Source organism: Nannospalax galili, unplaced genomic scaffold (genome assembly GCF_000622305.1).
Source record: "Nannospalax galili isolate Female #2095 unplaced genomic scaffold, S.galili_v1.0 scaffold89, whole genome shotgun sequence".
In the NCBI taxonomy this organism is placed as follows: domain Eukaryota; kingdom Metazoa; phylum Chordata; class Mammalia; order Rodentia; family Spalacidae; genus Nannospalax; species Nannospalax galili.
Window position 1 is genome coordinate 1093165 of NW_008359211.1, and position 26394 is coordinate 1119558.

General features: G+C 52.1%; 1 protein-coding gene and 1 long non-coding RNA gene across 6 annotated transcripts in view; one reads left to right on the plus strand and one right to left on the minus strand.

The window, feature by feature from the left end:
• Window positions 1-2802, minus strand: part of LOC115068385 — an 11427-nt gene extending 8625 nt beyond the window's left edge. The window contains exon 1 of one of the 5 annotated variants that reach the window (XR_003847741.1): window positions 2358-2802. This is a non-coding gene — a long non-coding RNA (uncharacterized LOC115068385). Of the gene's footprint in view, window positions 1-2136; window positions 2234-2357 lie in introns of those variants that run through there. The other 4 variants (XR_003847740.1, XR_003847743.1, XR_003847739.1 and 1 more) reach the window with 4 other exon arrangements.
• Window positions 2803-9525: 6723 nt separating this feature from the next.
• LOC103725600 (7-dehydrocholesterol reductase) lies at window positions 9526-25634 on the plus strand (the record flags this gene model as incomplete). Its single annotated transcript, XM_029558534.1, is given in 7 exon segments — window positions 9526-9564; window positions 10297-10393; window positions 19754-19856; window positions 20682-20904; window positions 22374-22464; window positions 23208-23421; window positions 25430-25634. Coding segments are annotated over 5 exon segments (831 nt in total), but the record flags the coding sequence as incomplete, so codon positions are not given.
• Window positions 25635-26394: the final 760 nt, after the last annotated feature.

The following is a 26394-nucleotide window of genomic DNA, read 5'->3' on the forward strand; positions in this document are numbered from 1 at the left end:
TTTCTGTGGTACCAGGGATTGAACCTGCAGCCTGGCACAGGATAAGCATCTGTCCTCCACTGAGCCACACCCCAGTGAATACGACCACGTGCTAGAACAAGACTCTGCAGATGCCATGATGGACAGCAAGATGAGACCACCCTGGATGTCCCGGGTTCATCTACATGACCAGATGGCCTGGAGTGATGCGGCCACAGGCTAAGGGATGCTGGGGGTGGAGGTGGGGGTCCCAGAAGGACCATCGCACAGAGCCTTCAGATGGATGGAGTGTAACCTGAATACACTCACTTTGGACCTTTGGTCTCTCAGGCTGTAAGAGAGCAGACCTGTATTTTTATAAGCAACAAATTTGTGACCCTCTGTGGCAGCACCAGGAAATTGCCATAATGCTCTAAGATAGTTTGGTCTAAACAGTCAGATTTCCAACAATAAAATGCAGGGTATTTGTAATGCAGGTTCAAACCGTCAAGTTCTCGTTCCTAGCCGACTGCAACGTGGAAGGCGTGCTTTACATCACTTTCCTTGTCTCGAACCCTAGAGAAGGACCCCAGGGCAAGAGCCTTGTTCAGTGGGGCGGCCCACTCGCGGTCCAAGAAGCAGAGGCAGGACAGGAAGTGGAGCCTAGCTTTGATTCTCCGGGCCCCTCTCTAGAGAGCTACTTCCTCCAGGTGGGCCTTGACTACCGAGACTCTGCAACCTCCCCAAACAGTACCACCAGCCGAGGACCAAGTTCAAACACACGAGTGTACTGGGGACATTTCTCATCCAAGCCATAATACCAAGCAAACCCCATACACCGTGAAGGAACACTCGCCCTGACAGGCAAGTCTTTGGCATTTTTAGGGTCTTGAAATACATTCCAGGGTCCAGAGAGCTGGCTCAGCAGTTAAGAACAGTGGCCGCTCTAGCAGGGGATCTGGGTTCAGTTCCCAGAACCCACAGGGCAGCTCACAACGTCTGCAGCTCCAGTTCTAGGGGATCCAATGGCCTCTTCCAGCCTCTGTAGGCAGTGCATGCATGTGGGGCCCATACATACATACAGGCACACACTCATACACATAAATATGGTTGTAATTTCAACCATCCAATCACCAGTGACCTCTAATCCCAGTGGCTGGGCGGTAGTGGGTGAGGCAGTCTACGGCAGGGGCTGGTCATTAACGCCTGGGTCCCGTGGCTGGTCTCTGAATCTACAAAATTGGCTCAGAAAAAACAGTTCAGTTTGTGGGTGAGGGATGCTAGGTCAGCCCAGGTGCCTCTTGAGGGTGGGGGTTGGGCCAGCTTGGGAAGAGGTGAAGGGATGTTATTCCTCTGCTTCCTCAGTTTCCTCTACTGCCCACGGTTGCAAATAGTAAAACTTGGGCCTGTTCAGCAGGCTGTAAGCACGACAGAATGCCTGGGCTCTCAGAAACGTTTCCCCTTAAAAATGTCAGGTCTAGGGGCTGGAGAGATGACTCAGTAGTAAAGTGCAGTGGCTGCTCTTGCAGAGGACCCAGGTTCGATTCTCAGCACCCACCTGGCAGCTAACATCTATCTGTAACTCCAGTTCTGGGGATCCGGCACCCTCTTCTGACCTCTGTGGGCATTATAGGACACACGTGCACTTACACACATGCAGACAATACACTCGTACACGTAAAATAAAAATAATAAATAAGTATTTAGTGAGGGGGCAGTAGGGAGATTTGCCCTGCTGAGGACATTGGATCGTGTGGGCCCCGCCTGCCCCTTCTCATCCCCAAGCCACTAATAAAGTGGTTTTCCCGCCCCCCCCAAATAATAATAAATAAAACATATTTTTTTTAAAAAATGACGGGCCCAGGATGGGCATGGTGGTGCATACCTTTAGTCCCAGCACTTGGGAGACAGGCAGATGTCTGTGAGCTCAAGCCCAGCCTGGTCTACATAGTGAGTTCTACGCTACCTGGGGCTATAGGAAGGCCCTGTCTCAAAAAAAAAAAAAAATGACAGGCACAGATTTGGGGGAGACAGAGAAAGATGAATATGGAAACCCTGAGGGAGGGACAGGGGGGACAGGGATGGGTAAAGTTTTTTTTATTTAACTTTTAAAAAATTTATTTATGTATATGAGCATATTACCTGCATGTATATAAGTGCACCCATGACATGCAATACCTGCGGAAGTCAGATGAGGGCGACAGATTCCCCTGGAACTGGAGTTACAGCTGGTTGTTATCCAACATGTGAGTGCTGGGAGTCGAACCCAGGTCCTTTGCAAGAGCAGCCAGAGCTCTTAACTGCTGAGCTGTCTCTCCAGCCCCATCACTAACTCTTTTTGCTTTGTTTCTGAGATAGCATCTCACCAACCCCAGGCTGATCTTGAACTCTCTACGTACCTCACGATGACTTCAAATTCCTGATCTTCCAGCCTGCACCTCCGGAGTGCTGGGATTACAGGCACGTGCCACTGTGCCCTGTGTACGTGGTGCTGGGGATACAACCCAGGACTTCATGCATGCTAGGCAAGAGCTCTACCAACTGAGCTACAGCCTCAGTCCTGATGTGGAGGTTTTTGTGGGGCAAAACAGCCCCACAACAGCTGTGCAAACACAGCTCCTCTCTTCCCCCACTGGGAAGCTTGGAGTTACCCAGCCTCCCTGGCCTGCCCTGACCCAGCGATCCCTGGTACTACCTGGGTCCTATCCCTGGTACTACCTGGGTCCGTTCTCAGTTGCTGACACCCCTAAATGGGATTCGCATTTCTTCTGTGCTCAGTAACAGCCCCTTCTTCCTGCCTTTTGACAACACTACCTGCTCACCCTGAGATGGATGCCAGTGTGCTTAAGCTTTACCATATTTCCAGTTCTGGTCCAAGCCTGTACTTGCGCCTCTGTCTTTGGCAATTTGAATGCCTGTAAGAAAGTGAGGAAGGGCAATTTCAGCAGCTGCGACATGCACAAAGGCACGCAACACGTGCTGCTGAAGATGAGGTTGGAGAGAGGCTCTGTGGTGTCCCCAGCCCACTGCAGCCTGTTAACAGCAGACGCCGGCACACAACTGTGACACTGGCACAACCTGTGTACACCTGCAGGAAACGAGAAAGAAAAGGGCATTTGGGCGACCTTAACACAAAGGAGGGGCAGGTCACACCTTGGTATGTTCGATAAGTAGATACCAAGACCAGGTGGAGGAAAAGTGCTGTAGACAGGTAAGGTGTACAATCAACCTCAGGGCTGTGCCAGCACGCAGCACCCACAGCAGGTTTAGACAGCGGCTGCCAACATGTAAGCAAAGCAAGCCAGGTAGCCTCTCTTCACCCCAGCAAGAAGATGCTGGCGGTGAAACCGAGTTGATTACTACATTTAAAAAATGCTGGGTCTGGAGAGATGGGATTAAAGGCGTGCGAAGCTCAGCACAGAACAGCCCAAGGTGACACACCTATAGGTCCACCCAGGGCAGCCTCAGTTTGTGTTTAAATATGAACAGTTGCCATCAAAGGTGAGTGGATTATGAATGTCAACCCCACAGCAACACTCAGCAGCCAAGCTCTCCACTGAGTTGTCAGCTCATCCTTTATCCTCCTCTGTTAAGTACATGGCTTCTTCCAATGCCCACCCACGGGGGAGGTCCTCAAGGGACCCCAGACCCCAGGATCTCTGTTCTCTGTAGACACCCACACGTCCCACTGAAACAAGAAAGGGCAGCTCTCCCCCAACCTCATCCCTGAGACCCTAGGGATGGATCAGAACAGTACATGCCCAACCAGGGAATCCTGCCCATCTCCACCTCCAAGCCAGGCTTTTCTCCATGCCTGCCTTGCCACACCACGTGACCCAGAAACCATAAAGTCTTCTTTACACCTGGAGGACCTGAATGCTTCCCAGGGCCAGGTCATTATTAATCCACCCTCCCTTTTTTTTGTCTTTTTGAAGCAGGGTCTCCTTGTAGCCCCAGCTGTCCTGGAACTCACTATGTAGACCAGGCTGGCCTTGAACTCACAGAGATCTGCCTGCCACTGCCGCCCAAGTGCTGGGACGCCAGGCATGCGCCACCATGCCCGGCATTATCCCTTTTACGCTATTCCCACGCCTACCGCTGTGAGTTTCTCTCCAGGGCAAAACTGTGTACCGGTCTTGACTAGCCATAGAGGGATCAATGTGGACTTTCGCTCCCTTCTGTCCCCCGCCACCCCTAGACTCACTCTTTAAAATCCTTTGGAAATTGCCTTCAAAGTCCAGAGCCCAATGGTTGAGTGCGCAGGTGGCCACGGTCACCTTCCTGCCCATCCCTGCTGCAGGCCCCTGGGCGCGAGGCTGGACGGAGTGCTGGTGCAGGTGTCCCCAAAGAAGTGAGGGGTGCAGGTGTCCCCCAAAGATCTGGGTGCAGACGTCCCCAATGGGCTGGATGCAGACGCCTCCAAAATGAGGAGTGCAGGTGCCCCCCACAGTGCTGGGCGCAGGTGCTCCCCAAAATGTGGGGTGCAGGCGACCCCAAGCGGGACCGCCCAGCCCTGTGCCTTCCCCAGGCGCCCTTCCGGGTCACTCAGTTCCGACTCCTCCCCTTCTGTTCGCGCACAGCTCCTCCCTCACCCTGCCCACTCGATGAGCGACAGGCCGACCTGTCCAGCCCCCGGCTCTGCGCCGCTGCGCCTGCACTTCAAGGAGGCTGGCGGCTCCTCCCAGGCAGGGTCTCCGGGCGCGACAGGCGGTGCCTGCTCTGCACGTCACCTCTCCCAGGCCATGGCTCCGATATGGTGAGCCTCCCACGTGCACCTGCCGGTCCACGGGGGACCGCGACCAAGGTCGCAAGGCCTGAACAGCCCCCCTCCCCTGGCCCACAGCACTCTGGAGGCCGTGTGCACCGCCTTGAATCCTTCCTCATCCCTGGAGCCTGGGGTAACCCCGGCAAGGCAGGGCGCGGTTCTGCATCTTGCAAACTGCTCCAACTACACTTCAAATTTAAATATATATATACTTATTACTTCTATTTATGTGAATGAATGTATGCCAGCATGTGTGTAACTGCATCCGTGTCGTGTCGTGCAGTGTTCCCGGAGGTCAGAAGAGGGCGTCGGATCCCCTGGAACTGCAGTTACGGATGGTTGTCAGCCATGTGGGTGCTGGGAACTGAACCAGGGTCCTCTGCAAGAGCAGTCAGTGCTCTTAACCGCTGAACCGTCTCTCCAGCCCACACTTTAAAAATTGTTACTACCTTTATTTTTGTGAGTTTGGGGGTTTGTGTGCCTGGGTGTACAGGTGGAAGTCAGAGCTGTCAAAGGACAGCTCCCAGGAGTCGGTTCTCTTCTTCCATCTTGTGGGTCTTGAGGCATGAACTCAAGTCATCAGATTTGGCAGCAAGTGGCTACCTGCTGGAGCGGTTGTTCATTCCCCACTTTTGACACCGAGTCTTCCGTCCACCCGGAGGACCAATGTCTGCTCTTCCATGTGGAGGGGTCCCTGCCTTGCCATTTATGTGGGATCACCTTACCCTGGTCTCAAGATGAGCATTTGTTTGCACGCTTCACTGTTTTTTCCATTTATAAAGTCATGTTGCTCAGGACAGAAAAGTCACAAACTCCAAAAAGCAAGCAGACTATCTCTGTTTCATGTATTCAATCCCAGCACCTTTCCCTTGGGGCGGCTTCATCCCAGTGTCCAAATGGTCTGCTCTTTGCTTAAACCCAGGGCTCCAGGTCCCTACCCTCCTCTCTCAGACCCAGGGGTCCAGACCCCAGCCTCCTCCCTCAGGCCCAGGGTTCTAGATCCCAGCCCTCCTCTCTCAAGCCCAGTCCAGGTTCCTGCCCTCCCCCCTCAGACCCAAGAGCCCAGACCCTAGCCTCCTCCCTTGGACCCAGGGCTCTAGGTCCCTGCCCTCTTCCCTCAGACCCAGGGCTCCAGGCTCCAGCCCTCCTCCCTCAGACCAAGGTGTCTAAACCTCAGTCTTTTCCTTTAGACCCAGGTGTTCAAGCCCCAATACTCCTCCCTCAGGCCCAGGGTTCTAGACCCCATTCCTCTTCCTTCAGAACTAGGTATCCAGGCCCTGTCCCTCCTCCCTCAGATAAGAACCAATCCAGACCTGAGTCAGAGCAGATCTTTCTGGCTATCTCAGGAGAGAAGGAAGTTCTTAGAATGCAATCTTGATGGATGGCCCACAGCCTCTGCTGGACACTTGTTAAAGGAACGGCCTGTCACTGCACACATCAGTCTTTGGCAGCTCACAAGCAACTCTCGGGGGCCTGGGAGCCATTCTCAAAGAAGAGGAAGACCTGTATCTCCATGGGAGGCCAGAACCCCACTGGTAGTTTCCAGTCAGCAGCCCCACTGCCTAGACTGTTAGTAGAACTCATCTTTCTTTTCTCTTCTTCTCTGACTCTAACCCCCATGGTCCCTCTGTGACTTGCTTGGAGCTGACTTTAAGTGTGATGAATTCTGGAAGTCACATACCTGTTAGCTCTGCTGTAGACAACGCATGTGGGGAATGATAGAGGTTGCTAGGTTACTGTGCTGGATAGCTTTAGTGTCAACTTGACATACCTGGGTTGAGGGAGCCTCAATGGGGAATTGCCTCCGTTGGACAGGCCTGTGGCCATGTCTGCGGGGCATCTTCTTGATTGTCGAGTTATGTGGGTGGGTCAGCCCACTGTGGGTGGTGCCACCCCTGGGCAGGTGGGCCTGTGCTGCATAAGCAGGTTGCACAGGGGCCAGGGGAGCAAGCCAGTAAGCAGCTTTCCTACAAGGCCTGTGCTCCAGCTCCTGCCTCCAGGTTCCTGCCCTGAGTTCCTACCTTGGGCTCCCTGATGAACTGCGACCTGGGAGATGTAAGCTGAATAAACCCTTTCTTCCCCAAGTTGGTATTGGTCAGAGTGTTTTGTCACAGCAATGGAGAAATAAACTAGGAAGGTTACTTTCAGAGACTTGAAGGCCAGTTATCAAAAACATTAGCTCTTGGGCTTGGGAGATGGCTCTGTTGGTAAATGTTTGCTTTGCAAGCAAGAAGGTGTGAATTCCATTCCCAGAGCCCAAGTCAAAAAAGATGGACCTAGCTGGGCAAGGTGGAGCACACCTTTAGTCCCAGCACTTGGGAGGCAGAGGCAGATGGATCTCTGTGAGATCTAGGCCAACATGGTCTACATAGTGAGTTCCAGGCCACTGGGCAAAAGGGAGACCCTGTCTAAAAAAACAAAAACAAAGGGCATAATGGCACCTGTATTATGGGAGGCAAAGACAGCTAGATCCTGGGGTGAGCTGGCATTCAGCCCAGCCTGCTTGGCTCAAATTCCAGGCCAGTGAGAAACTCACAAAGAAACAACAAAGCAAAACAAACAAAAACAGATTGCCAGGCATGGTGTCACAAGCCTTTAATCCTAGTCCTTGGGAGGCTCCAGGAGCAGGCAGAGCTCTGTGAGATCTAGGCCAGCTGAGGCTACAGGGAGACCCTGCCTCAAAAACAAACAAACAAACAAACAAACAAACAAAAACAGGTGGACAGTGCCTGAGGAATGACACCTGAGGTTGTCTTCTAGCCCCCACAGCATGTGCGCCCACACACACACAGACACACAAACACAAAGACACATAGACACAGACACACACACATGCACACATACACAAATAAAGACACACAGGTGCACACACACAGACACAGTCACAAAGACACATACACATAGACATACATGCACACAGAAACACACACAGACACATACATATAGACACATTTGTGCACACAGACAAAAAGACACAGAGACATACATGCACACACAGAGACATAGACACATGCATATGCACACATACACAAATACAGACAGACACAGACATATACAGGTGCACACACACACAGTCACAAAGACACATACACATAGACACACATACACACAGAGACACACACAGATGCACACACAAACACATACACAGACACATATGTGCACACATACAGATACAAAGACACATAGACACACACATATGCACACATAACACAAATACAGACAGACACAGACACACACAGGTACACACACAGACACAGAGACAGTCACAAAGACACATATACAGACACACATGCACACAGAGACACACAGGTGCACACGCAGACACACATATAGACACGTTTGTGCACAGACAAAAAGACACATATAGACACACATATGCACACACATGTGCACAGACACAGACACATACACACAGTCACAAAGACACATACACATAGACACACATATTTGCACACACACACATACACATACACACTGACGAGAGGTCCAGTAGGCCCAAACCTCCCCCTCAGCTAACACAGCTGTTTCATGAGCATGTGTCCCATCAGAGCCATGTGCTTTACTATGCACACATGGGCACCAGTGAGTTCACTTGCAGGTACCTTTTCCCACACCTTATACTACCCTACTTCCTTCCCATAAATATCCCCAAACCCTGCCCTCTGGGAAGTGGATTCAAGATTTGAGTTTCCCATCTCCGCACATGGCCATCTTGCAAAACTCCTTGCAAAACTTGTTTCAGCGAGTGGCACACTGCATGGCACACAGCATGGGCCTAGTCCAGGAAGGAGGCATGTCACTCAAAATTAGGAGCCCCTTGGTCAGTGACTCCAGTGAGAGTCCCTGTCTCAGAATAACAGCAATATGGGAAGGCGTCTGATGTGAACTTACAGCTGCCACAGACCCATGCGCAGGCAAGTACATATATGTCCATGTGCATACACACAGTGTGACATGTGACACAGACACACAGTCACAGACACACACATGGAACCATTTTGAAAGGGATCCATCAGCCAAATATGGGACCTCAAAGGAGAGATGACTCTGGGTAAAGGGCTCATTTCACAAGCCTGGCAAACAGACTTCAATCCCTGGAACTCACAGAAAGGCAGAAGGAGAGCGCCAACTCCGGGCTGGATTAGAGGAGAAGGCCACCTGAAGCCACTCCACCGGGGTGCGGGGGGAGGTCTGCAGGGTTCTGCCCTGGGCCTTCCGCGGTGATCTAGATGCCTTTCCCTGGCTCAGTTGGAAATGCCTGGCCCACCCTTGCTGCACACCCCACTGGAAGCGCCACGCCCGGTTCCGTGGCCCCTTCTCTACCCCCTTTTTCTCACCACCCAGTCACCGATCACGTGTTTACCGAGTTACCCCCCCCCACACACACCTGGAATTCTGCCTTGCACGCACTGTGAAACCCGGTGCTGGGAGGGAAACCGAGGCTGGGAGGCCCCCGCCCTCCGGCTGCCCAGGAGGCCTCAGTGCAGGGTCCGGGCGCCCCGAGTCCTCGCCCACGCCCCGCAAACCCGGTGCCCACGCCCCAGTGTCCTCAGGGCGCGGGGTTGCCGCGACCCCCCCGTGGGCGTGGCCAGGGGCGTGGCCAGCGCTGCCGTCCCTCTCGCGCCCACAGCCTAGTAGTGGCGCGAATGGTGGGCCCGGAGTCAGCTCACCCCCTCGGCCAATCGCACGGCGCGGCGCACGGAGCCCGCCTCCGATTGGCCGTATACGCCACACGTCACTGCGGTTTGGGGGCGGAGCTCCGTTGCCGGGCTGGTTTTAGGCCCGGAGCGCGAGTCTTCCTACGCAGAGGAGGTTCGCTGCTGAGGAGGACGGGTCTGCAGGTCAGGGGACGTGTGCAGATGGGGAAGCGTCTGTGCAGATGTGGGGGATGTATGTGCACGTGGGCAGTGTGTGTGTGCACATGGGGGTGATGCGCGTGCAGATGGGGCCGTGTGCACATGGGGCAGGGTGTGTGCAGATTGGAGGGCAAGTGTACAGGAGAGGGAGATGGGGCACTGTGCAGATGTGGGTGATGTAAGTGCAGATGTGGGGTGGTGGGCGTGCAGATGGGGCCATGTGTGTGCAGATTCGGGGGACGAATGTACGGGAGGGGAACGTGTGCAGACTGAGGGGAGTGTGTGTGTGCGCAGGGGAAGGGGCTGTGGGGGGAGATGTGTGCTTAGGAGAGGGCACCTGTGGACTGGGTTGAGGGGTTGCTTGCTCGGATGGCCGATGCACCTGGGAGCAGGTACCGAGGAGGACCTCAGCCTAGCTTGGGCCTGTGGTGGGAGACCGAGGGAGCCATCCCAGTGGGATGGGATCTGCGGGTGCTCAGATGAGCAGGGGCAGGTGTATCCACGACCCTTGGCTCACTCTGTTACCCCAGGGCACACACAACCTGGTGAATCGCTTTTCATTAGAATTTGGGGTCGGTCTACTTATTCTCCCAGGAGATCGTGGATTGGCCAACTAGAGTGAGTCCTGGGAAGCTCAAGGCACAGGGAGGGAGATGGGGTGGTGTGGTCTCAAGGCTGTGGAGAAGCCAGCCCCCTCAAAACCAGCGTGGCTTTCAGAGTGAGAGGTGAAACAACCAGACCGCATTGATTCTTGGATACAGTCGTCTGAGAAACTGTTGCTTAAAACCAAAACCAGCGTGGCAGACAGAAATAGGTGGGTTTGGAACACTGGGAAGAGGTGTTCTGGGTGGGACCAGGTGGAGCCCAGTTGCCAAAGAATTTGGTAAAAACCAGGTTTGGGAAAGGACAGTGGATGTGTGTAGGCAATTATCTATGGAGCAGTCTGGAGAGAATCATGATGCCAGGGGCTGGATTAGAGAGAGGAGAAGGATTTTATTTCCCCACATGTGATATGTTTTAGAACTTCTGAAGAGCAGAAATCCCCATAGCTTTGGTTAAAACCTGAGAACCAAGAATTGGGGGTCTCAGGCCACTCCCTTCCATGTAGGGTTTATGCTTTCCAAATAAGCCAGCACTGCCCCCCTGCCCCAACCCTCAGGGTCAGACCAGAGTTCCATGCACAGAGTGTAAGATGGCCTTGTACTCTGGGCCTCCCTGCACTTAGAGAAGGGAGCTTTGCAAACACATGGTGGTCATTTGTCTTAGGGAGGAGTGCAGATATACAAGCTCCAGATGAACCCAAGGATCACCCCATAAGCTAGCCTCACGATACCTTGAGGGTGGGGGGCACAAATGAATTCACTGAGGCCTGTGGGGCCAAGTGTATTGTTTAATAATACAAAAGAAGGGAACGAAAACCCATATTTCTAACACTGTCGGAGTGGAGCTTGCTAACTAGTCTTTTAAGCAGTTAGGGCTGGGCCCTGCTGTAGAGGGCAGGGCTGTCACTGTGGGGTTCCAAAGCTTTTGATTTCTTTGTGGATTGCCATTTGGTGTCTCATGATTTTACGTGTATAGAGGGTGTTACGGGAAGTTGGACATTTGCCTGTTGACCTGGTCCACTTGAGTATTTTTCCCAGGATGGACTCCCACTGGCACACACAGGATCTATGTGAGGGTCTCTGTAAGGGGCTTCCCATTCCCAGAATGTCCTACTGTCTCATCTTAAATTTCAGTACCATGCCTGAGACTAACAATCTCCAAATTGGATGCCCTAACTGCTTCTGGAATGTTGCAACTACATCCTGTGTGGAAGGTCCTTAGAACTCAGTACTCAGAGTTAATGGTCATCTTACTCCACAGCCTCCTGGTGTGTCACCAAAGTGGAGCTCCAGACCCAGTCCTGTCTCCATAGGCCTCAGTCTTCTCAGCAGTCAAGAGGCTGCCCTGCCCCACTTTCCTCTCCCCATTGTCCTTGTCTGTAAAATGGGTGGGTGGAACAGTGCTCACTCTTCAGGTGGGCTAGGCACCTGGCAGGTTCTGAATAAACAGTTGCTGTTGGTGACAAGTAGCATCATCCAGTGCTGGCACCCTCAGTAGCCGGTGTCCTAATACCTTGCAACTTCCCCAGTCAGGGCGTGGAGGCCGATTCCCTTCCGATGAGTGACAGTGGCTGTGGCCTCTGGGACCTGGTGGTATCTTAAACCCTCCAAGGCCAAGTCTGACTTAGGCCTTGTGTGTGGAAACAGTGTTCACTGTTCTCAGTAAACACTTACTGCCTTGAGGTGTCTGCTGATTGGGCGGCTGCTTCTGCCTGTTTCACTAAATGAGCCTTTGCCCACCCCCTGGTGCTATGGTCACGTGAGGGTGAGGCCTTGAGCCCTTGGTGTCAAGGTCTTCCGTGCTCTGGACTCTGAGAATGAAGGAGCTGAGGCAGCGTCAACAGTAGCTTCGGGTCACACTGAATTTTTGGTCCCATCATTAGGGCCATGTCAGCAGCGGGAGTGGGCCTACCCCAAACCTGCAGCTTCTGATGGACCATTGGGCCACATCTGCCTTACTGGAGTGCTGGGTGCCTCCTAGGTGCCAGGTCACTAAACCCTCAAGATTCCAAACGCTGCTGCTGTGGGCTGAGTTCCTTGGGCTCTCTTGGGGGCAGAGTCTCATTAGCTGTGTCTTATGGGACTTCCTAGGTCAGTCCAGGGGTCCAGGTGGGCTGCCCGTGCTTTCTGTCTGTTCCTTGGCTCAAGTGTGTGGTAAGCGAATTCTAGTTTTGAGTTCCAGGCAGAAGGGGATGTGGGATAAGAGGTCTTACTCAGCTTTGAGCTAAGTCAGCAAGAGGTAGGAAGGCTGGGGGTCTAGCTTAGTTGGTAGGGTAATTGCCTCCCATCCATGAACCCCTGAATTTGATCCCTTAAAAAAGGAGGGTGAAATGATGGCTCAGTGGGTAAAAGTGCTTTTTGTGAGGCTTGACCACTTGAATTGGATTCCTGGGACCCACACGGTGGAAGGAGAGAACCAGCTCCTGCAGGCTGTCCTCTGACCCCCATGCACATGCCCCCTCTAATCAACCAACCAGTCAATGAATGAATGAAATAATTTAAGCATGCAGGAGGAAGTGGGAAGGGTTGGTGTGGGTGATGCAGAAGCAGAGTTTCTGAGGCATCACGGGCAGGCAAGACTGCTGGGTTTTACTGTGACTGGAACCTCACCAGGAGTGACCAAGTGGAGCATCACGGTGCCGAAACTGAGGAGAGCTAGACAGGATCGGGTCTCAAAGGGGCCCACGTCTCAGGATAGCCCCAGGAACCTCTCGTAGCAGTGTAGTCTGGGACCAGAGGTGAAGTGGATTTTCGGTGAATTGAAAGGAAGTTTCTCAAAGGAAAGAGAAGACTGTTATGTAAGATTGCCTGGAAAGGAAACTCAGGAGGAGAGAGATGGCTTTTTTCAGGATCCATTGACATTCAGGGATGTGTCCATAGACTTCTCTCAGGAAGAGTGGGAATGCCTAGACTCTGCTCAGAGGGCTTCGTACAAGGAGGTGATGTTGGAGTACTACAGCAGTCTGGTGTCTGTAGGTCTTGCTGTGTGTCAGCCTGTTCTGGTCTCCTGTCTGGAGCAAAGCAAAGAGCCCTGGAATGTGAAGAGAGGGGAGGCTGTAGCCAAGCAGAACTCAACTCTTAGATGACATCAGACAAGGAATAATGCATAGAAACCCTACAAATGTGAAGAATGTGATAAGTCTTTTAGTCAAATGTTGAGTCTTAGAATACATCAGGCAATGCATGCTGGAGAGAAACCCTACACATGTGAAGAATGTGGCAAGTCCTTTACCCAGGCCTCACATCTTAAAAGGCATAAAAATATACTGGACAGAAACCCTACAGATATGAAGAATGTGGCAAGTCCTTTAGTCAGATGTCATATATTAGACAACATCAGTGAATTCATACTATAGAAAATGCCTACAGATGTGAAGAATGTGACAAGGCTTTTGCTCATACGTCAACATTTTGGTCACATCAGCGAATACATCTGGAGAGAGACCCTACAAATATAAAGAATGTGCCAAGTCCTTTAATCAAGGAATGTGAACCAGGTAGTAAATGGCACAAATTCAGCACTAAGGTTCAGTCATCACCCAGAAGTCATTATCTGAGTTATAAAATGTTGTAAACTGTTTTATAACCTACACATTCCATTTCTTTCTGAACTGTGTAGTCTTGATCCTGCCTGGCTTTGATAAGAAAAAGGTAGCTCTTTATTGCTACAGGGACAATAAACTATACATGAGTCGGAGACCGACAAGGGTCATCCTTCTTTCCTGGCACCTGAACAAGTGAACAGTTACTATGGAAATTGCTTTGGCACCTTAACCCTAAATCCCATCTCAAACCTTCTTACTTGAATATTGTAGTTTCACATGATTGTTTTGATACCACAACTCCTCTATATGTTGTATATATGTGATCTATAATAGTAAAATTCCTTCATTCAGAAATAATAAAAAAAAAATGGGTGTGCGGCATACACCTGTCATCTCAGTACTTAGGTATGATGAAGGTGGGAGGACCAGGAAAACTTATTCTTGTTGACATAGCAAGTTTGAGGCCAGTCTGGGCTGCATGAGGCTCAACTCAAGAAAGGGAGAAAGGAAAAGATAGGAACCTGCCCACCTCCCCTCTGTGTGCTGGGGGCCACCCATCAAGGCCACAGGCTTTTGGAACCAACCAGCCACGTAGAAGCATGTTCCTTTGCAGACTAAGGTTTCACCTCAGGCATCGTACCCACACTGTCCCTTGCCTCATCTACAGCCATGTAGTTTCCATGTAAGCAATTTCTCTGCCCTCTTCCTATAATTTCATTATCCTGTCTTCTTGAGTCTGGTGGGTGTTTTCCTGCTTGCTGTGTAGCTGTGTATGCTGGTGGCTTCACGCGTCCCAGAACTGGTCCCTCACCTTCAGGTCTGTCTAGCTCAGGAAAGCCTTGGTTCCATAGACCTCTGAGTCCAGTGGATTAATTTACTATGGGGTACCGATCTCCTTTAGATTTTTTTTTTTCTTTCAGTCTTTGTGAGACAGGGTCTCCCTCTAGCCCCAGCTGTCCTGGAACTCACTGTGTAGACCAGGCTGGCCTTGAACTCACAGAGATCCGCCTGGAGCCCTGAGCTGGCCCTGATTCCAGCAGTGACCTTGACTCCTGTGGTTAGGCTTTTCCACCTGTTGTCAGTTCCCTGGTGACTTTGGTGCCTTTGTGGCCTCTGCAGGGTGGTGTTCCACTTGTGGACAGGGCCAACCTGACTCAGCTACCTCCCGAGTCCACATCCCGAGCCCTGAGCTGGCCCTGATTCCAGCAGTGACCTTGACTCCTGTGGTTAGGCTTTTCCACCTGTTGTCAGTTCCCTGGTGACTTTGGTGCCTTTGTGGCCTCTGCAGGGTGGTGTTCCACTTGTGGACAGGGCCAACCTGACTCAGCTACCTCCCGAGTCCACATCCCGAGCCCTGAGCTGGCCCTGATTCCAGCAGTGACCTTGACTCCTGTGGTTAGGCTTTTCCACCTGTTGTCAGTTCCCTGGTGACTTTGGTGCCTTTGTGGCCTCTGCAGGGTGGTGTTCCACTTGTGGACAGGGCCAACCTGACTCAGCTACCTCCCGAGTCCACATCCCGAGCCCTGAGCTGGCCCTGATTCCAGCAGTGACCTTGACTCCTGTGGTTAGGCTTTTCCACCTGTTGTCAGTTCCCTGGTGACTTTGGTGCCTTTGTGGCCTCTGCAGGGTGGTGTTCCACTTGTGGACAGGGCCAACCTGACTCAGCTACCTCCCGAGTCCACATCCCGAGCCCTGAGCTGGCCCTGATTCCAGCAGTGACCTTGACTCCTGTGGTTAGGCTTTTCCACCTGTTGTCAGTTCCCTGGTGACTTTGGTGTCTTTGTGGCCTCTGCAGGGTGGTGTTCTGCTTGTGGACAGGGATCCAGCAGGCCTTTTGGGGACTCCGAGCCTGGACATTTTCAAGAGCCAGTTCTAAGCAGGAAAACTTCATTCTGCTTTGAAACCACTGCCCAAAGGTCAAAGGTGAGTATTGCTCACAGCACCCTTGAGTGAGGCCACAGGCAGTGACTCTGCTGCTTTTCAAAACTAAGAGCAAGTCAGGGCCCTGGCCACGTGTCGGCTGCTCTGTGAGTCTGAGAAGCTACGCAGAGCCCGGCCTTCCCTCAGCCCAGATGCCTGGTGCAAGGCTCTGACTTAGGTGTTTTCCCAGAATTCGGTGTCCGACAGAAGGAGGACTGGATGTATGACTTCCAAATAAAGTTAAGGTAGTGATAATTTTTTTTCAGTCTTATGTAGCCTAGGCTGGCCTTGAACTCCTGATCCTCCTGCCTCCACCTCCAAAGTGCACCACCGTGTCCCGTTTACACTGCACAATCCTGGGCTTTGTGCATGCTAAGCAAGCCCTCTTCCAGCTGAGCTGCGGCCCCAGCCACACTTGTTATTATTTTTTTTTTAATGGATTTTTTTTTTTTTTTTTTGTCTTTTTGAGACAGGGTCTCTCTGTAGCTCCAGCTGGCCTGGAACTCTCTATGTAGACCAGGCTGGCCTCAAACTCACAATGATCCTCCTGCCTCTGCCTCCCAAGTGCTGGGATTAGAGGCATGCGCCACCATGCCCTGCTTTAAACAGATTTTTAAAAAATATTTTATTATTATTTTTATTTTATGTGTATGCATGTATTGCCTGCATGTATGTAAGTGCACCCGTGTCATGCAGTGCCTACAGAGGACAGAAGAGGCTGTCAGATCCCCTTGAACTGGAGTTATGGACAGTTGTTAGCTGCCATGTGGGTGATGTGTGTGTGCTGGGAATCGAACCCGGGTCTTCTGCAAGAACAGTCAGTGTTCTTAACTGCTGAGCCATCTCTCCAGCCCCTTGTTATTATTTTTATATCATTTTATTTATTTATTTGCCATGGCATAGCAGTGGAGGTCAGAGGACAACTTTCAAGAATTCCTCCTCCATGTGGGTCCTGAGGATTGAACTCAGGTTGTCCACCTTAGCAGCAAGCACCTTCACCCACAGAGCCGTGCTGCCCTTGTCTCTTCTTGATCTCTAGAAGGTACATGTTCTCACCAGGCACAGTGGCTTACAGCTATAATCCTGGCAATTGCGGGGCTGAGGCAAGATTGCTGTGAGTTCCAGGCCAGCCTAGGCCAGGGGATGAGACCCTGTCTCCAAAAGGAAAAATATGCATGTACTCTTAGCAGTCCCAGGGCTTGGCTCCGAGCTTCCCTACTCACTGGCTTTTGCAATCATCTGGCTTGTTAGATTATCAGAAGGTAATGTTGGTGCTGAGCTCTATCTCCTTGGAGCTTATCTGTGAGTCAGCTTCCCATAAGCAGGTGGGCATGCGGCTTCCAGCTTCCTGTGGTTAATGTGAGGACTCAAGATGGACAAGAGAGGTGAAGGCTGGTAAATTTTACTGGAGTGAAGACTTCTCAGAAGCAGGTCTCTTTCCTTTTTCTCCTTTCCCTCTGTTCGTGTGTGGGATGTGTGTGCATACATGTGTGTGGCAGATGCATGTATGTGCATTCATGTGGAGACCTGAGGTTTATGTCAGGAGTCTTCCTCATTTGTTCTCTGTCTCCTTCTGGGAGGCAGGGTTGCTCAGTCAGACCCTGAGCTCTGATACAGCTGGAGTCACTAGCTAGCTTGCTCTGGGGATCACGTCTTCATCTTGCTGGATTGGAATAGCCAGCTGGCCACTGTCCCCATTTACATGGGTTCTGGGGTCCAAATGCTGGTCCTCTTCCTTGGGCAATAAGTTCTTCAACCTCTGAGCCGACCCCATGGCCTGAGGCAGCTGGTTATTTGGGGGGGTGACTCTATAAACTTGGGACCCCCAGAGCCAGGCTTTGGGTGTGGTGTGTTGGAGTTGCACAGAGTGGCCTGGCCCACTGAAAGCATGCCATGCTTCCAGCCTTCACGGTGCAGTCACAGCATAAGCCTTCCAGTGGGTTGAACAGTTGCAGGTGAACTTCTTGGGTCTCCTAACAAAATGCCTTTTACCATTAAAATAATCAGGATGTCCACTTTTATTTTTATCTTATGTGTATGAGTGTATTGCCTGCATGTATGTAAGTGCACCTGTGCATGTAATACCCACAGAGGCCAGAAGAGGGTGTTGGATCCCCTGGAACTGGAGTTATGAATGGTTGTTAGCTGCCATATGGGTGCTGGGAACCAGACCCAGGTCCTCTGCAAGAGCAGCCAGTGCTCTTAACTGCTGAGCCATCTCTTCAGCCCCGCATTTTTTTAACTTTTTGGTCTTTTTTTTTTTGAGACAGGTCTCCCTGTAGCCTCCAGCTACTCACTATGTAGATCAGGCTGACCTTGAACTCACAGAGATCCACCTGCCTGTGCCTCCCAAGTGCTGGGACTAAAGGCGTGCACCACCACGCCTGGCTTTCTTATTTCTTTTTTAAAAAATAAATGACTCCTAGGGACTACGAGTTGGCTCAGTGGGTAAGATCGCCAAGTTCGATGGATCCTTGGATGTGGTGGAAAAACTGGGAATGGCCGTGTGGGCTTGTAGCCTCAATGCTGGGGGAGGAGACAGGCAGATCCAGGAGCTCAGTGGCCTGACAGCCTGAGAGCTGGAGCTTTGGGTTCAAAGAGAGACCTGGTCTTAAAAACTAAGGCAGAGAGTGATCAGATGGAACACCCAGCGTCCTCCTCTGGCCTCTGCACATGCACTCTTGTGTGCACACATGCACATGTGCACCTGCTGCACTCACACACACACCCAGCCCTCACCCCATCTGGCACCACCTTGTTGCTCTCTCCTCTGCGGACTTCTCATCCTCTTAGCCGGCTTGTGTTTATTGTCTGGACCTGCTTATCGCTGAAAAGTTTGCTTTGACCATTCCCAAGTCTGTGTTTGGTCTACACTTCCAGTTGTGTGGTTTCTGAGCCAGGTCATGTGCTGCCTTAGAGCACTTTCTGTTGCTATCACAGAATACCACAGATGGAGTAATTTATAAAGAATGAAGGTTTGGGCTGGGGAGGTGCTCAGTCAGTAAGGTGCCTGCTTTACAAGCATGAAGTCCTGGATCCCCAGCACCAGTGTGAGAGCTAGGTGTACAGGTGGGGGTACAGTGAGTCCTGGAGTTCGAGGTCAGCCAGTTTAGCCAAAACAGTGAGTGCCAAGTTCAGTGAGAAATGCTATCTCAGAAAATAAAGTGGAGAAGTGGTTGAGAGAAACATTCCAGCGTCAGCCTCTGGCCTCCATGTGCATCTGCACACATGTCCACTCATGGCCAGGACTTTACTGACTGAGTAATCTCCCAGACCCTCTGCTTGCTTTTCAGATACCTTTTAAAAATCCCTGATGTAGGGCTGGAGAGGTGGCTCACGGTTAAGAGCACTGGCTCTTGCAGAGGACCTGGGTTTGGTTCCCAGCGCCCACATGGTGGCTAACAATTGTTTGTAACTGCAGTTCCAGGGGATTTGATGCCCTCTTCTGACCTCCTTGGGCACTGCATGACATGGTTGCACTTACATGCATGCAGGCAATACACTTATACACGTAAAATAAAAGTAATACATCAAATATTTTTTAAAAATTCCCTGATGCTTTAAAGTTTCACAAGCTGAACTTGTTTGGACATGGAAGGCCTCACTGCTCCTCAGTCTAATGGCCAAGAGCAGCCATGCGTACCCAGAGTGTTATCTGCTGAGTTCCTGGAGGTCCTGGTCCAGGCCCTGTGATGGAGGGATGAACTCTAAGTAGAGACACTTGGAACTTAAAGTTCCACCTTGGGAGGGGCCACTTAGTGGTGGCTGGCAGGGGACAGTCTGCTGAAGAGGGGATCTTTTACAGGTGCTGTGAGGGAAGCCAACCATGTTCAAGGATTCTTGCAGATCCCTGGGGTGTGGAGGAGCAGGGGTGGGGCAGGCTCCATGTGGAAAGACGCCTGCCACAGTGTGGGGAGCCCAGGTGGGCAGGGAGCACAGGCCTGAAAGTGAGCCTGAGGCTCCGTCTCTTCCCTCCAGGGATGTGCTAAGAAGAGGGGTGGGGGGCACAACAGGGACAGTGTGTCAAGAAGGGGAGTAGGGGGCACAACAGGGATATAGTGTGTCTGATCTTCTGGAAGACACAGAGCCCTGTCTTTCCTTCCTCAGGACTGATGGCTGTGAAATCCCAGCTCAATGCTCCTAAGACCAAGAACCCCGACACCGGCAGCCACAGCAAGGCTGAATCTCAAGGCCAATGGGGCCGGGCCTGGTAAGTAGCTCACCCTTCCTCCTAGCTAGAAAGAGAAGTGGGGTCTCAGAGCATTTCAATCTTGGGAAGTTACGGACCTAGAGAGAGTTATTTTGTATTGTTAAGATGGATAGAAGGTTAGCAGTTTTCCATTTTGCAAAATAAAGAATTGAGAAGAAGAATCTAGGAGGCATTTCGGGTGGACTTTCCCTTATCTGAAATGCTTGTGGCCAGAGGGAGTTCACATTTCTGACTCTGTATATTGAGACATTTGCATGTGGATTGTGAGATATCATGGGGAAGGAACCCTGAGTTTGAGAGCAGAATTCTGCATGTTTGACAAACAGCCCACACAGGGCCTGAAGGAAACTTGACTCAGTGTTTTCAGTATACCTGTGTCTTATGTGCAACTTGTCACCTGAGATCAGTTGTGGGATTTTCCACTGCAGTATCATTCCAGGACTGTGAAAGTTTCAGGCGACCTGAGGGTCGATCTGGAACCCTGTCACTGTCCCAGGAGTCCTGAGTCCCAGTCGTGGGCCTTGTTCTGTCATGGAGCAGCAGTGCTTTGTGTGTCAAGTGTCCTCCCTGGCTGGGGACTGGGGAAGCTACCGGCCCTGAGGGTCATGAGGAGCACTGCATTCATATCCTGGGCTCCGGCCTTTCCGTGGGCGGCCACAGATATGATCACACAGGATCAGCATGGGTGGGTGGAGGGCTTTTCACTGAGCCTTTCTCCCATCTGCTGATTGGAGTGAAGACGGGTCCCACACATGAGGGCATCCCAGAGCCCCCTGTGGGCTGGAGGGTCAGGAGGCCTGCAGTGACGCCCACTGTCTCTTGCAGGGAGGTGGACTGGTTCTCCCTGGCCTCTGTCATTTTCCTGTTGCTCTTCGCACCCTTCATCGTCTATTACTTCATCATGGCGTGTGACCAGTACAGCTGCTCGCTGACCGCCCCCTTGGTGGACATCGCCACTGGCCGTGCCAGTCTCGCACACATCTGGGCCAAGACGCCCCCAGTGACGGCTAAAGCTGCCCAGCTCTATGCCTTGTGGGTTGGCTTCCAGGTCAGCCCCTGCCGGGGGTCCTGTGTCAGTGGGTGGGGAGCAAGCCCTCCTGCCACCAGGGTCCCTTCTTTGACCTGGGATGCAGGGTCCTGACGCAGATGATGCTTGGGTTTGCAGGATGCAGGTACACACAACAGGAAGCCTCTGTGTCCCACAAAGTTTCAGCACCTCACAGCTGGGGAAATGGTCTTCCAGGCACAGTGAACAAGGTTGAATGGGAGGATGTGGCCTGGCCCAAGGAAGCCCCACACAGTTGGAACCCTTTTCACATGTGCCCTTGGGAAGGTGCACCCTAAACTCCTAGAACTCTCTGGTATAGAGAACACTGCTCTGCAAAGATGAAGGGTGTTTCCACAGGCTATCACCCTGATCAAGGATATCCTCATCCCTGTCATAACATGAGGAAGGAACAGCTTTCACAGCAGGACTGGTTGACAGTGCATGTTGCCCTGAGTCCACACCCAGGGCAGGGTTACTAGGGACCCATATGGGAAGCAGGTCAGCTTGCTTTTCCCAGGGGGAACTTTACATTGAGACTCACTGTTTCTCCCAGGGTCCAAACTTTGGCGCTTCAGAATCCCTCTATTTTCAGGTCCCCTGGCCTTTTGAGTGAGAAGGGGCATCACATACCCTGGTAGCCAAAAATCTACCAACCCAGTTGTCTGTCAGTTTAGGACTGGAGAATCAGCGTGTGATCTATCCATCAGTCAAATACTACCAAAACCAGGCAGAGTGGAGCGCGCCTTTAATCCCGGCACTCGGGTAGCAGAGGAAGGCAGATCTCTGTGAGATCAAGGCCAGTCTGGTCCACATAGTGAGTTCCTGGACAGCTGGGGCTACAGGGAGACCTTGTCTCAAAACCAAACCAAGCAAAAAGAATGCTCTCAGGCCATGAAAAGGAGTGGGCACTGACACCAGCGGCTTTGTGGGTAAATGTTAGGGTTAACTGGAGAGGAGGAAGCCCAGGACCACATTCCATCATGTGACAGGTCTGGAAAAGCCACATTCACAAGGACAGAAAGATCAGTGGTTGCCGTTGGCTGGGGGTGAGAGTCAGGGGAGCTGTGGGGAACAGCTGCCAGTGGGAAGGTTTTGTAGTGATGGAAGAGTTCTGGGATTTGGCTGTGGTGATGGTTGACTGGCTTTGTGGATGCAGTACATTCTGCAGAATCGTCACACTGACGTGGCGGGCTTTCCGGAGTGTAGATTTCATTCTAATGTTTTTAAACGGCCTCCAAGCGGCGAGTAGGGAAGGATCTATGTGTTCTACCTGGGGATTCCAAGGCCACGGCCTGGAGGACGCATGCTTTCTCATGTTCAGTGGCTAACTTGCCAAGCCCCTAGGAGCTCTGAACTTCTGGACTGTACCAATGTTTTACATTTGTATTTGTCCAGTAACAAAAGGCCAGGTGGAAGCATGCAACCATCCTGGCAGGCTGCCGGTCATCCAGCCTAAAATTCCATTTCAGGTGCTGCTATACACCTGGCTCCCTGACTTCTGCCACAGATTTCTGCCAGGCTACATGGGAGGGGTTCAAGAAGGGGCCGTGACCCCAGCGGGTAAGCTTACCCCAGCCCAAGCTGTACTCTCAAGCTAAGTAAGCACTCTCTGTGCCTAAGTAGGTACTCTCTGTGCCCTTGGCTCCTGGAGCTGCCCTCCTACACTGCATCCCAGGTAAAAAGTTTAGCTTGGACATCGTCCACAGGACTGGGCCTCAAGGTTCTTGAGTGTAGTCCCACTATCCTGGATGTGGCAAGCTACTGTCATCACTTGGGAAGGAACGGCTTGACCCTCCTGTCTCCCCAGCCCCACTGCTCTGTGGGTCATCCCTGAGAACCTCAAGGAGCCCAACTTCATGCTGCTCACCAGGGGTATGGGTTAGAATCCCACTCATCTCTTCCAGCAAAGAGTTTCTCTCAGTGAGGAGCCTGGGGCACCACAGGGCATCCTCTTCTCCTACTACTTGGTTGGCCTTGCTAACACTGTAGACCCATCCCTCAGGTTGAGCTGGTTAAACAGGGAGCAAAGCACGTAACAGAGCCACCCCCTTTCCCCCTTTCCCTTCCAGGTCTTGGCAGCAACAGTGGCTCTCAGCCTCTGGTTGAAAGGTGTGCCACTGGCCTGTAAGCTGTGGTGTGTATGAGCAGATGCCGCCCCTTCTGGGATGGCACTTGGGGACCCCAGTTAGGAGTCTGTAGCCACAGAGGCCAGGGAGCAAGTAGGGCTCCGAGACAGGGCACATCCAGGTCGGGTGACCTGACAAGGGCATCAGGAACATGCTGTGTGAATCTTCCCTGCGCAGGAATTGTGAACAAGTACCAGGTGAACGGGCTGCAAGCCTGGCTCATCACTCACGTCCTCTGGTTTGCGAACGCTCACTTCCTGTCCTGGTTCTCCCCCACCATCATCTTTGACAACTGGATCCCGCTGCTGTGGTGCGCCAACATTCTTGGCTATGCCGTGTCGACATTCGCCATGATCAAGGGCTACCTGTTTCCCACCAACGCTGAAGACTGGTATGTTCCTTAGTGGCTCTGCTCTGTGTCATCCCTGAGAACCTCAAGGAGCCCAACTTCATGCTGCTCACCAGGGGTATGGGTTAGAATCCCACTCATCTCTTCCAGAGCAGAGTTTCTCTCAGTGAGGAGCCTGGGGCACCACAGGGCATCCTCTTCTCCTACTACTTGGTTGGCCTTGCTAACACTGTAGACCCATCCCTCAGGTTGAGCTGGTTAAACAGGGTGTGAAGCACCTAACAGAGCCACCCCCTTTCCCCCTTTCCCTTCCAGGTCTTGGCAGCAACAGTGGCTCTCAGCCTCTGGTTGAAAGGTGTGCCACTGGCCTGTAAGCTGTGGTGTGTATGAGCAGATGCCGCCCCTTCTGGGATGGCACTTGGGGACCCCAGTTAGGAGTCTGTAGCCACAGAGGCCAGGGAGCAAGTAGGGCTCCGAGACAGGGCACATCCAGGTCGGGTGACCTGACAAGGGCATCAGGAACATGCTGTGTGAATCTTCCCTGCGCAGGAATTGTGAACAAGTACCAGGTGAACGGGCTGCAAGCCTGGCTCATCACTCACGTCCTCTGGTTTGCGAACGCTCACTTCCTGTCCTGGTTCTCCCCCACCATCATCTTTGACAACTGGATCCCGCTGCTGTGGTGCGCCAACATTCTTGGCTATGCCGTGTCGACATTCGCCATGATCAAGGGCTACCTGTTTCCCACCAACGCTGAAGACTGGTATGTTCCTTAGTGGCTGGTTGAGCCTAAAGTGGAAGGTGGATGCCTCCACCCAGGCCACCCAGGGCTGTCTGCTGCCTGCACGGGAGGCTGTGAAGCCCTGAGGAGTGAGACTCCTGGAGGGAACATACATACATATGTCCATTTGTCCATCCATTCATACAAACATACATACACACATTTGTCCATCCATCCATCTATACATACATTCGTCCGTACATACATACATATGTCCATTCATCCATCCACCCATCCATTCATTTGTACATAACATATGTCCATTGGTCCATCCATCCTCGCATACATCTATCCATCTGCTCATCCACCTGTCCACCCACACCACCATCTTCCTACCAGCCACCTATTCATCCACTCATCCATCTACGTACCCACACAGCCACCCCCTACCAACCATCCATCAGCCACTGATCTGCCTCTGAATACAACCCACCCACCCATGAGTCTGCCCACACATCCATCCACTCACCCATCTGTCTACCACAGACCCTTTATCCACCCATCTATCCACCCACCCATTAATGTTTGGTGGGTTCTTACGGGGTTCCTTAATGTTGGGACTCTAAGGAAAACATTCCCCTTAACTGTTGGCCTAGGCTTTTGGGAAACAGCCTGAGATGGAGATTCTTTGTGGCTTGTGTTACCGAGTACTAAGGAAACTTTGTTGCTCGTGGAACCCTGTCCTGCACATTACTGCCCCAGCAGCCTTCAGAGCCATCTGCTGGCTAATCGCACCTGCTGTTGTAGATGTTCTGTTTCAGTTCTTTCCACTTAGCCTGTGAGGACTGAATGCAGGAACCTGCAGCTCCAAGATCATGTGTGCAGTAGGCCATACCGTGTGTGCAGTAGGCCGTACCTAGCAAGGGTCTCCACGCAGGCTATCTGGGCTGATTCTCTGCTTCCGTTTGGCGTGTAGCACTGCTCTGGGGCCAGGTGACCAAGACTTGTTGGAGAGAGAGGGGCCTGGAGCTCAGGCTGTGAGCACAATGCCCTGTCCTATGACTTAGTGTCATCACTTGCTGCTGAATGTGTGCGCTCCTGTGTGCTGTTGTCTCTGTTGACACAGCTTACTTGGAGTGAGTGTGTGTGGGGCCATGGGCAGGGCTGGTGTGCCTCCACCGTGGGGACCTTTGCTGCCACAGCCAGCTGCACCCGGCTGCCTCCTTCACCTGCTAGTGCTCAAGCACCGAGTCACAAAGATGTGGAAAGCTGTGTGTGGTGGGACAGGCTGCCAGTTGATTAAATGTGTCTTTTGTTTATATTTTAAAGCAAATTCACAGGCAATTTCTTCTACAACTACATGATGGGCATCGAGTTTAACCCCAGGATTGGAAAGTGGTTTGACTTCAAGCTGTTCTTCAACGGACGCCCGGGAATCGTTGCCTGGACCCTCATCAATCTGTCCTTTGCTGCCAAGCAGCGGCAGCTTTACGGCCACGTGACCAACTCCATGGTTTTGGTCAATGTCCTGCAAGTAGGTAATTTACATGTATCTACAGCCAGGGTGAGCTCTGGGAAAACGCCAAAGCTGGAGCCCTCCCAGTGTGCTGTCCTCTGTTCACAGTCTGCCCTTCCAGGTCTCACTGTGAACACATGCTAAGAATCTTCCAGTACAGGTGCACCACTCTGCCAGTCCCCAGGAGGGGACAAGGCAGATGCCTTGCAGCCTGGCCTGGTCTAGGGAAGGCTTCCCTGGGGATTGTGCTCAGATGGGATCTGAGGGTACGTGGGCTTTTGTTAACCAGCTAGAGAAGAGACAGGGTGCTCCAGGCACGGGGAGCAGGCTGTGCAGTCCCCATAGTGGGAGAGGTTGGGACACTGAGGATGGTCCTGTGACCTGAGTGGAGAGAACTGGAGAGCTCGTGGCCAGGTGGTGCTAGAGACTAACAGGTCTTTTGGAAGTTTTCATCCTTAAGTAAAAGGCATTTAGCCCTCTTGGGAGACTGAGGCAGGAGGATTGCTAGGAGTTCAAAGCTTAGCATGGACTGCATAGTGAATTCCAGGGCAGCCTGGGTTATGGAATGAGATCTGGTCTCAAAAACAGCACCAATGGCTAGTGTCTAAGGTGCTTCCACAAAAGTGTGGGGACAGGAGCTTGGATCCCAGGAACCCTGTGTGTGTCATGGTGCTGAGGGGTAGTGGATGGGCGTGGTGGCCCACGTGTAATTCCAACCTCGGAAGGCAGACACGGGATCATCTCCAGAGCAAGCTGGTTCATGAGACCAGCCTTACCA